The sequence below is a fragment of the Thamnophis sirtalis genome, unplaced genomic scaffold (genome assembly GCF_051295495.1).
Source record: "Thamnophis sirtalis isolate CommonGarterSnake01/CBP01778 unplaced genomic scaffold, rThaSir2_p1.2 scaffold_14, whole genome shotgun sequence".
In the NCBI taxonomy this organism is placed as follows: Eukaryota; Metazoa; Chordata; class Lepidosauria; order Squamata; family Natricidae; genus Thamnophis; species Thamnophis sirtalis.
In genome coordinates, this window is record NW_028261394.1 from 17,841,385 (window position 1) to 17,853,803 (window position 12,419).

General features: G+C 41.4%; 1 protein-coding gene across 2 annotated transcripts in view; it reads left to right on the forward strand.

Moving 5' to 3' along the window:
- The window catches only part of ABAT (4-aminobutyrate aminotransferase), a 67,073-nt gene that overhangs the window by 25,744 nt on the left and 28,910 nt on the right, over positions 1-12,419 (forward strand). For both annotated transcript variants that reach the window (XM_087729117.1, XM_087729118.1), the window contains exons 2-3: positions 3,088-3,221; positions 10,494-10,591. In XM_087729117.1, coding sequence (XP_087585243.1) covers positions 3,152-3,221; positions 10,494-10,591 — 168 coding nt within the window. In that variant the 5' untranslated portion in view covers positions 3,088-3,151. The remainder of the gene's footprint in view (positions 1-3,087; positions 3,222-10,493; positions 10,592-12,419) is intronic.

The window sequence follows — 12,419 nt, forward strand, 5'->3', positions numbered from 1 at the left end:
AAGCTAGCCTTTAAATTGGTGTCCTCAATCTAGGTTTTATTTAAGGAGGAAGTTTTGAACTTGCTTATCTGTCATCGGAGTCCGCGGGAGCGTTTTTGAATTTGGCTCTGGACTTGTTGACTGAATTTTGCTTGCGGTCGCTTTTTAAAAAAAGGAAATGGGTAGAGAGAGGAGCACCGGGGGATGTTTCCAGCATTTTAATTAAGTGTTTTAAATTCACTGCCTTGTATTGATGTTAATCCAAGCCTGAGTGGTTTTAAACAGCAGCAGCCAAAGGATTTTCAAATGATGAAAATTGCCTGTAGCTGAGCAACGGATTTAATTTCAGGCTTTTTGAGAACATGAGGTAACGCTGCAGCCGAAAGTTGGAATCGCCTCCCATCTAAACTCTGGATGAAACACTAGCAATGTAGAATCATAAAAACAACATGAAAACCACCAGACGTTCCCTGCATGGAAAGCTGGGTTTGAAATCTCTTTTGCATTTCTGGTCCTGGAGATTCTCAGCCAACCAGTTTAGATTATTTATGTTCTATATTTATTTGTGTTGTATTTTCTTCCAAGAATCCTGGGGACAGTTGTTTTCAACATAGCACATAGAATCATAGGGATAGAAGGAACTTAGAGGTCTTCTAGTCCAACCCCCTGCTCAAAGCAGGAAACCTCATGTCATCCCACTCAAGCTTGTAAAGCAGAGGTTTGTGATTTACCTATTTGACATGGTAATTAAATTGAGTTGCGAATTGAGTGAATATGACAATAGAGGAACAGCTAAGCATGGGTCAAAATCTATGAAACATGGACATATATAGAACCTTTAAGATAATGAACAAAATGAGATGTTTACTGCATGTTACTTTATATAATACATTCGGGGAAGTATAATGAACACTGACCAGCGAAGATTGTCATCTAGAGATAATTAAGGGTAATCTAATCCAAGGCATAGAAAAATGGAGAGGGAACATGAAATATACCTACAATGGGAAACTATTGTGATAAAAAGACAGAATCACAAACGGATGTACAACTATATAAAGATAATGATCTATATAAAGATAATGATGAGAATAGCTGGGAACAGTCTACAGCTTGACCAAAATTAGGTTGGGGGGGGGGGGTGTTTAAAAGCACAATGACTATATATGTATACTTTTCTGTTATACCACTTTGCGTGCCAAAATCCCAAAGTTCTACTTTTCTCTCCCTTCACTGCCTCTCATTGCCCACCCCAATATCACCAATCAGGTTCAGGCAAGATGTTTTCATAATGGTCAGTCCAAGCACAATTTCATGTGCAGCTCCCCTCCTTCTCCCAGCTAGGTGACCTTAAGGCATCATCTCAGGAAACATAGCATTTACTTTCATTTCCCCAAGCCTTCCCCCTTCAATCCTCTCCACAGTTCATGGCAGGCTGTTGCCGCACAAGCAAGCAACTGACACAAACAGTTGTTCAGCCTTTCTTGAAAACCTCCAGTGATGGAGCACCCACAACTCAGGAGGCAAGCTGCTCCATTGATTAATTGTTCTCACAGTCAGAAAATATTTTCCTTCCTTCTGATTGGATCTTTCTTTAATGATCTTATTATTCTGTTATCTTCCACCCACTGTTTCTTGCCTGGGCCCCCTGCGATATGGAGAACAAGTCAAAAGGAGATAAACGGCCTTGCTCTGCTGAACATTTTCATGCTCATTCAGCTGGATGAGAGTTAGTTTCGAAAACCATATTTCCATGTTTAACATCTTTATTAGGTTATAAGATAATATACAAAAGTAAATAGGAAGACACAGCGGGGGGAGGGGAGAGAAAAGTGAGGAGAAACTGGGGAAAAGGAAAAAAAGAAAAATAAATGTTGACTTCCGACTCCCTCTGTTGCAGTGTTAAAAAAAGCATTAACATCAAACCACAACTTTTTGTTTTCCCATAATAATATACACTAGCCATTTCTATCAGAAATGAGTTTCACATAATTTTACCACTGGTGTGCTGCGCACCGAAACTGTGAGCATGCGCCTTCCACACACATGCACAGCGTTCCATGCATGCATTTTGCGCACATGTGGCTTGCACACATGCACAAGGCTTAGAAAACAGGGCTAAATAGGACGGCATAGTGTTGGGGCACATGGGCAGCCCCCCCCCCAACAGGTTCCCACTACCAGTTCTCCCAAACTGATCTGAACTGGCTGAATACCATCCCTGATTTCTTTCTTTTTTCTTTTTAAAGTAAATGAGATTAAGAGTAGGAAACAGAGGAGAGAGAGGGAAGAAGAAAGAGAGAGGAGAAAGGGCAAGGAGGGGGGAAGAGGAGGAGTGGAAAGGGGAGAGAGGAGAAGGGGAAGTAGAGAAGGGAAGAAGGACAGAGGGAAGAAAGGAGATGGGAGGGAGGAAAGAGGGAGAAGAAAGTGATGGATAAGGTACAAATATGGTGTATGGAGAAATTGTTTCTCCAATAAGAGCCAATTATTGTTTTTTGGGAGTTGATGGGAGTTCATCTTCATTTAAGATGAATTGATGTAAACATTTAATAATACAATACGATGCTGGCTATGTAATAGTATATATGTGATTATATGTTATGAAAATGAAAAAATAAATAACTTTACACCACTGATTTCTATAAAAATATATATCTTGCCTCCCCTGGTCCTTCTCTTCCCTAGACTAGACATCCCCAGTTCCTGCAACCATTCTCCATATGTTTCAGCCTCCAGTCCCCTAATCACTTTTGTTACTCATCTCTGCCCTCTTTCTAGAGTCTCCACATCTTTTTTATAGTATGGTGACCAAAACTGGATGCAGTACTCTAGGTGTGGTACATTATGTTATTATACATTAACCTTCTGGTTTGGTTAATTGATAGTTCAAGCTTTGGCCAAAGCCAGAAACATTTCAGTAGCCAGCTGAAGCTTCGGAAATTGCAACCTGAGAGGGATTTGGCCACAAATGCTCCATTTGCTGATTCGTTGGTTTTGCAAACCAGGCTCTTGAGATCTAGAGGCTTCCTGGTGTGTTTTTTAAGAGGAGTCCTGTTTTGCTGGTCTTCCATGGTAAAAGTATTGAGTTTTGTCTATTTCTCTTTCCAGGTCATTAGCTGGAGGCGTAAAGAAAAATTCATTTTGTGACTGAAGAAAAATCCCATTGAATACAATGGCCCTGATGCTGCTCAATCGGCACACAGCATGGGCACTGCAACAGAGTTCCAGGATATTTGCAGGAGGTGAGTGGGACAGAAAAAGAGTTTATGTATCTATATACAGTATCTACGGACGCGGTGGCTCAGTGGCTAAGACGCTGAGCTTGTCGATCAGAAAGATGAGAAAGGTCGGCAGTTCGAATCCCTACCGCCACGTAACAGAGTGAGCTCCCATTACTTGTCCCAGCTTCTGCCAACCTAACAGTTCGAAAGCATGTAAAAATGCAAGTAGAAAAAATAGGAACAGCGTTCCATGTGCCTTCGGTGTTTAGCCATGCCAGCCACATGACCACAGAGACGTCTTCGGACAACGCTGGCTCTCCGTCTTTGAAACAGAGACGAGCACTGCCCCCTAGAGTTGGGAACGACTAGCACTTATGTGCAAGGGGAACCTTTACCTTATACAGTATCTGTACAGGTTGTCCTCAACTTACGGGCCCAAAATATCTGCTCTTAACTGAGACAGTTATTGAGTGTGATGTGCCCTATTTTATGACCTTACTTGCCATAGTTGTTAAGTGAATCACTGCAGTTGTTAGTAACAGGGTTGTTAAGTGTATCTGGCTTGCCCACTTAACTTTCCTTGTTAGAAACTTGCAAAAGAGGATCACATGACCCCAGGAAACTGCAACCATCATAAACATGAGTTGCTAAGCACCTGGATTTTGATCACATGACTATGGGGATGCTGCAATGGTCGTAAGTGTGAAAAATGATCATAAGTCATTTTTTCAGTGCCATTGTCACTTTAAGCAGTCACTAAATGAATTGTTGTAAGTCAGGAATTACCTATATATCCATATATTCTATATCTATATCTATTTATATCGGTAGATGATAGCTAGATGTGTATTTTTTATTCAAAAAAAGTTAAAATATAAAACTACAAAAACAAAATGTTTTTACAGAAATAAAATATGTCAAGGCAATGATGATTTAATGATTTAATAGCTGGCCAGCTGCTGTAATGATGATGCAATGGTAGTAATGAGTCAGCAGGGTTATTTGACCACTTTAAGAGACTGTATTATAAGAAAGGTTTGATGGTCTCTCTCGTGTGCTTCCGTGCTATAGTTGATGATTGATTGCCTGACTTTCCCCTGTACATGTATGTATATATTCCTTGTATATAAACCACTGTTTGAAAGACAAACCTGTTTACTGTATTTTGCTCCTGGGTTGTCTCAAAATAGTCACAATGTGTGCACGCTGACAAAATAAACTCAAACAAGATATTTTAATATGTACATCAAAAAAAAAGGACACAGAAACATATTCAATTAAAATAGAGCTGGAAGGGACCTTGGAGGTCTTCTACTCCACCCCCTGCTGAAGCAGGAGATCTATACCATTTCAGACAAGTGACTGTCCAGTCTCTGCTTAAAAACCTCCAGTGACAAAATACTCAAAGCTTCTGAAGGCAAGCTGTTCCACGGGTTAATTGTTCTCACTGTTAGGAAGTTTCTCTTTGATTCTCCTTGATTACCATATTTTTCAGTGTATAAGATGCACCTTTTTCCCTCAGAAAAGAGGGTGAAAATTTGGGTGCATTTTATACACTAAATATAGCATTTTTTGGCCTCCCAAAACCTTGTCCCCTTCACCAAAATGGCCGTGCATAGCCTTTAGGATAAAGTGACCAGATTTTAACATTGGTAAAGCAGGACACCATTGACCGGGGGGGGGGGTCTTGATTAAAAATTTGGTCTATATGGTCCATGGTCCATACACACCACACCCAAATATGCCTACGGTCCTCGGCTTTAGCACAACAGATGCCCTTAGGTTTTTACCTACACAACCCCCTACATTTTAAGTTGTTTTTTTTTTTTTTTTTACAGGAACCCTGGAAAAGAAAGTATAAAAAGTCAGACTATATTGCGGTTAAAAGGGCGCCGCAAGAAAATGTGAAAACCAACTAAGTCCTATCTTGGCTAATAGCAATAGCAATAGAAGTTAGACTTATATACCACTTCATAGGGCTTTCAGCCCTCTCTAAACGGTTTACAGAGTCAGCATATCGCCCCCACAGTCTGGGTCCTCATTTCACCCACCTCGGAAGGATGGAAGGCTGAGTCAACCTTGAGCCGGTGAGATTTGAACCACTGAACTGCAGATAACAGTCAGCTGAAGTGGTCTGCAGTACTATACCCTAATTCATAGCCTACTGCAAGGCGGTGGCAAACCAGTCTCCCCTCCTTCCTTCCACCCACCCACTTTTCACCCCCCACCACTTCGACGAGGTTCTAACCTGATAAAAGCCCCAACCAAAGCTTGAACTTGGCAGAGTCCCAGACAATCCAAGCCTACTCCTTAACAAGCGAGTTAGGCAAAGCAGCCGCTCCCGCGCACACCTTTTTCACTCCGCCCGGCACATCCGGCAATCGTGTCACACTTGTGCTCCTCGCACCACACTTGTGCTCCTCGCACCTGTGTGGGACTGGCCTAGGATATTAGAGGCACGCGGCCGACATCCCGCACACCTGGCTGCTCGCTTGGCCATTCTCCGCCCACGGAACCCACCCACCCTTTGCCGGCGGCACATAAGCCAAGCAAGCACTTCCTCCCAGGTGCAAAATGATCGCGGCTTGCAAGTGAACCAGCCTTCTGCTGATCGGGCCATCTGGGATGGATTTTTTCCCCCTCTTCCTAGCAAATTGCTATCCGTTTTGCAAACCCCTCAAAAGTCTCCCAGGATTATTATTTTAATACAACTGAAAGGTGGGGAAAAACCCAGCTCCTACTAAAGTACCCTGGGTGAGCGCCACTCGGTGCAAATCGCGTATGACCATTCATCCCCATCTCTCCCTCCCTCCCTGGCCCTCTTTCACAGCTAACAGTCTTGCCCTTTCCTGCCCGATGCTTCGGATTACTTACTTAGGCTGCCATTCCAACAAGGTGTGTGACTTCTATGCAACTCGGTTATTTATACAAAAATCGGGACTTTTTTAAAACGCCGCGGGATGCAGGACAAATTGTTAAAAATCGGGACTGTCCCGCCAAAAGCGGGATGTCTGGTCACCTTACTGTAGGAGGCTTCCAGATTGCTCCTGGGGCTTTTGCTTGTTTTTGCCCCCCCCCCCCCCAGCCCCCAGGAGCACTCTATAAGCCTTCTAAAGGCTATGCATTCCCTTTTTTGACAAAAAATAGGCCTGTTTTCATGAAAAATGCGCCGTTTTGGGGAGGTCTGTAGAGTGCAAAAACTTTTTTTTTTGCCTCTTCAAAATCTTGGTGCATCTTATACTCTGAAAAATACGGTAGTTTCCATCAGTGTTGGATTCCTACTAGTTCGGACCGGTTCTGCTGAACGGGTAGTGATTTGCCAGCCTGGGTCGCAAGAACCAGCAGCGACCCAGGCCTGCCATGCCTTTCAACCAGTTCCTTGGTCAGCGTGGCATTTTTCCCATTTTTTAATGTTCTGCGCATGTGTAGACCTATTTATGGGCAATTATGCACACGTGTAAGCAAAGCAGGTGTGCATGCAAACTTGCACATGCACCGAACTGGCAGTAATGCCGCAGCAACCCACCCTTAGTTTCCATCCATTGTTTCCTGACTTGTGTATATATACATATAAATAATATATACATAAAATAGATTTTTACAGTTTTCATAGCCTAGCACACTTATTTTCTAAACTGCACTGTGGGAAAGACCTTGGGATTAATCAAAGTAGAAAGCTATTAAAGAAAGAAACCCTGCATGAACGAAAGGATTGGACGATTATTATTATTTTCTATTCAATGATCCAACTGTGCCTTTTTTCAAAAGCAACTGGACTTCGTTTTTTTCCCCTTGAAGATGTTTCGCTTCTCATCCAAGAAGCTTCTTCAGCTCTGAAGAAGAGAGCACCAGGAGTTGATTTAGACCTAGAGTTGTTTACTCCGTTATTGTAGACTAGTGTTTCTCAACCTTAGCAACTTTGAAATGTGTGAACTTCAACAAATGCTGGCTAGGGAATTCTAGAAGTTGAAGTTCACACATCTTAAAACTTGAGAAACATGGCCTTAGACTCTAAATCACAGTGGGGCACCTGGCCTGTTCAGCCAGACTTCGGTTCTCTGCATATATGAGTAGCTATCTTGGCAGAGGATTGAGGTCAACATGAAATTAAAACCCTTTGATGTTGCAATCCTTGGGCTATGAAGAAAAAATATCATATGTGGCCCTCAAAAGCATTAGCAGTAGCTATAAATATGGGAGTCCATGGAGTACTCCCAGTCCTTCAGATCCCCAGAACGAAATGAAGATAAATCAGCTTAATTTATTTTTGTACCACTGAAAGGAGCCCTGGACAAAATTTTCTATAAGAGCAATTAGCTGACACAATCAGCAATAAAACCATCTGGCATCAACATGATTCAAATGCAGGAGTAAAATAAATTATAGGCACCAATAACATTTTGGGAGATTCCAGGTGAGATAAATTAAAAAAACAGAATAACAGAGTTGGGTGGGACCTTGGAGGTCTTCTAGTCCAACCCTCTGCTCAAGCAGGAGACCCAATACCATTTCAGACAAGTGGCTGTCCAGTCTCTTCTTAAAAGTCTCCAGTGATGGAGCATCCACAACTTCTGGAGGCACAAACTGTTCCATTGGTTGATTGTCCTCACTGTTGGGAAATCCTCCTGAATTCCAGATTGCTTCTCTCCTTGATTAGTTTCCATCCATTGTTTCTTGTCTTGCCTTCTGGTGCTTTGGGAAGATTATCTATCTGTCTGCCTATTATCCATCCATCCATCCATCCATCTTCAGTTTAGCCGCCCACCTCAATCAATGACTCTAGGCCCCTGATGGCAAACCTATGGGACAGGTGCCAGGGGAGCCACTCAAAGCCCTCTCTGTGGGCACATGCGCCGTCACCAGCTGCTCTTCTGACTTCTGGCGTGCACATGCACGCTAGCCAGCTGGTCTTTGTGGGCACTGGAGCGGCAGAAAATGGCCCCCAAAACACAGGCTGTTTTCTGGGCCGTTGTCCGGGCCATTTTTGGCCTGAAAACAGCCCCCAAAACAGGCATGCGTGCACCGGCCATCGGGTCTTCAGGTTTCTTGCTCTCCAGTGCGCACATGCACACATGTTCCAGTTTGCGCACTTGGTGAAGAACAGGTTTGCCATCATCACTGCTCTAGGCCGCTTATAATTTTAAAAAATGTTGGTGATTAAATATGCCTTCTGCGCATCCTCTGTCTACCTCTTTTAGGGGGCTTCAAGCAAACTTTCTGAGCCCTGCTCTGATCATTTTAGCGGAAGCTACTGAAGACATAACCACTTTGAGGTGACTCCCCAGAACGGTTGCCTCAAAACATGGTTCCTCCTGCCCCAGATCTTTCGCGTTTGAAAATCCTTCAAGGAGATCCGGCCCCAGTTTACTCTTCCCCTTGGCTAGCAAGCCTTCATTGCACATCTGAAGGATTTGGGAGCTTCTCTTCAGCTCCTGTAGCTGTCCTGCCTTGCACCCAAGGAATGCGTGCAGCATTGCGCAAGCAGCCCCGATTTGGTTCCCATGGATGCTTACGGTTCGTTGCAGTTTAGATAATCATCATTATTATTTTGGCATCCGTATCCCCGTGGTAGAGAAAGCATACCTCTGAGTGGGTGGGAGCCTCCTGCATCTTGTTTGCCCTCAATCACATATGACTGAAACCCTGGAAGCATTTTATAAATAAAGCTCCCGTTCCCAGGCTGCGTGTTAAGAGTTGTTTACTTGCTGAGAAGATTCCTGCCCAGTGGCTGTTCTTCTAGCTGTTCAAATGACCGAGCACATTTGGCTGATGATGCAATTTCCTGGAAAAGCCCACAAATTTTCTCCTCTTCCTTATTTTCCTGGGGGGACCAAGGGGGCATTTGGTCTCTTCCTTCTTTTATTTTAAGGGCATTCAATTTGATAAACATAAAATGTGTCCAAAAGAATTGTGTATCTCTCCCTCCCTCCCTCTCTCTCTCTCTCTCTCTCTCTCTCTCTCTCTCCCTCCCTCCCTCCCTCCCTCCCTCCCTCTCTCTCTCTCTCTCTCCATACATACATACATACACACACACACACACATACATAGATAGATACATACATACATATATCTAGCTCTAGCGCCCCCCCCCTCTCTCTCTCTCTCTCTCTCTCTCTCTCTCTCTCTCTCTCTCTCTCTCTCTCTCTCTATATATATATATATATATATATATATATATATATATATATATATATATATATATATATACACACACACACACACACACACACACACACATACATATACACAAACACACACACACACACACACACACAAAGGTGTGTGTATGTGAAAACACCTGGTATGCCCAAATATGGGAGGGAGCATACTGCTTCCCTTTTGCCTTTCAGCTCCACCCTAGGAGCCTTCTAGGCAGAAAATCATTTTTGTGTTGCATTTGTGTTGATAAATAAATAAAAGGAGACTAGTATAGATCAATTTCAAGCTATTTAGCTCTCATCTGCTGGCGTAGAGGCTAATACAACTGCCTAATATGTAAAAACAGCCCAGGTTCAAATCCCAGTAAGGGCATCGCTAGATGATTAGAGCTAAATAGCTTGAAATAGATCTATACTAGTCTCACTTCATTTATTTATCAGCACAAATGCAACACACATACATACATACATACATACATACATACATACATACATACATACCTCGCTCTCTAGCTCTCTTTCTCTCTCTCTCTCTAGGTATTTCTCTAGCTCTCTATATCTAGCTATCTCTAGCTATCTCTCTAGCTATATCTATCTATCTATCTATCTATCTATCTATCTATCTATCTATCTATCTATCTATCTATCTATCTATCTATCTATCTATCTAATCTATCACCTACCTACCTATAAAAATGGCTGTCTGTGTACGTGTTTGTGTGTTCCAGCATAACTCTGGAACGGCTCAAGCAATTTCAACCAAACTTGGTACACAGATAACTTACTCTCTGGAAAAAAATACTGTGGGGGTAAGACACCCCTAACACAGAGGTGGGTTGCTCCCGGTTTTACTACCGGTTTGCTTTGCACACATTTCGCTGTTTTCAAGCTAGTTTCCAGACTGTTCTCGAACTGAAAATTCGCCTGAAAACAGCCCAAAAAACAGACTGAAAACAGCCCGAAAAATGGCCCCAAACTAGGCAAAGACCAGCTGGTCTTTAAGTTTCCGGTGGTCCAGCGCATGCATAAGCACACACATGTGTGCACATTCTGGTTTGGGAACTCGGTACCGAAAAGGTCCATCATCACTGTCCTAGAGTCACTTTTTAAATTATTTTTGTTTGTTTGTTTTCAGGATTCCGAGGAATTAGCCAAGTGGCAGCTAAAATAGACATGGAATTTGACTATGATGGACCACTGATGAAGACCGAAGTCCCTGGGCCGAGATCCAGGGTAAGTCAAGATGAGGACTCCCATCCTTAATACTCCTCAACTCCACTATCATTATCTCCAAATATTTGGGGCGGGGGGTGGGGGACACAAGAGATTAAACATACCTTAAAAGTCCTTCCTTGACTTAGTGGTTGGATTTTAATTCCTTTTTTTAAAATAACTTTATTAGATTTTCAAATAAGGAAAGAAAAACACAAACTAATAATTAAAATAAAAAAGAGAGAAAAGCCAAGCCAGAAGTGCAGACAGAAAACGAAAGAAAAACAAGTATGAACTATTTCCTACTTTCGTTTACAGCAGAAACAAGTATAAATTTACATGAAACTCTTATGCTAAATTAATATCACTGCTTTCCTTGTTTTCTATTCTCTACAATTTTTTTCTAATCATCAAATCTAAAAGTTATTTTATTTTTTTCTGTTTAAAAAAAGTCCAATTTTCCAATCAGTCTACTTGGACTTTAATTCCCATTGCATGGAGATGAATGCAAACTCTGGAATACTGTTTTATCATTATAATCCTTATTTCATTTTATTATTTATTTTATTTATTTTATTTATTTTATTTATTTTATTTATTTTATTTATTTTATTTATTTTATTTATTTTATTTATTTTATTTATTTTATTTATTTTATTTATTTTATTTATTTTATTTATTTTATTTATTTTATTTATTTTTTTATTTTTTTATTTTTTTATTTTTTTATTTTTTTATTTTTTATTTTATTTATTTTTTTATTTTATTTATTTTTTATTTTTTTATTTTATTATTTTATTATTTTATTTTATTTATTTATTTATTTTTATTTATTTTTTATTTTTTATTTTTTATTCATTTATTTTTATTTTTTTTATTTTATTTTTTATTTTTTATTTTTTTATTTAGTGTACTTTAGTTTATTATTTTATGATTTTATTTATATCCTGCCTTTATTATTTTATAAATAACTCAAGGGAGCGAAGATCTAATACACATTCCTATTTAAAAAAATACTTCTAGTGCTTATGGATTTGGGATAAAATGGATTTTACCTTCAGAAGTTATAGGTGCTCCATCACTGGAGACTTTCAAGAAGAGACTGGACAGCCATTTGACTGAAATGGTGTAGGGTCTCCTGCTTGAACAGGGGGCTTGACTAGAAGACATCCAAGGTCCCTTCCAGCTCTGTTATTTGTTATGCTTTAGATTTATTATTTATCTTGTATTTTTTTAAATAACCCAAGGCAGCAAATGTATCCAACCCACCTTCCTTCTCCTATTCTCCCCACAACCTTGTGAGGTGGGTTGGGCTAAGAGAAAGTGACTGGCCCAAAATCATCCAGCCGGCTTTCATGGCTAAAGGTAGATGTTGAACTCACCATCTCCTGTTTTCTAGCCTAGTGCCTTAACCAGGGGTGGGATTGAAATTTTTTAGCAACCAGTTCTCTGCCCGGTTGCTGGGTAGGTGTGGCCATTGGGGGGGGGGGGTTATGGCCTAGTCAGCATCCTGCACCATGGCAGAGGGAGGGAGTTTTCATTCAGCCCAGGCTCTGGAGGCTCCAGGAAGACGAAAACGGTCCCTTTTCAGACTTCCGGTACTTCCAGTAAGCCCTTTTTCGCCCTCCAAGAGCCTCCGTGTGGGTCCAGCACTTACCTCATATCCAAAACGGGCCACGTGGAGACTCCTGGGAGGGGAGGGTTGGGGTGGGCAGGGCCATCCAGTCCTTGCAACTACCAGTTCGGTGGCCAGATTAAAATTAACATCCGGTTCACTCAAACAGGTCCAAACCGTCTGAATCCCACCCCTGGCCTTAACCCCTGGGCCGGACTGGCTCTTTGGTTAAAT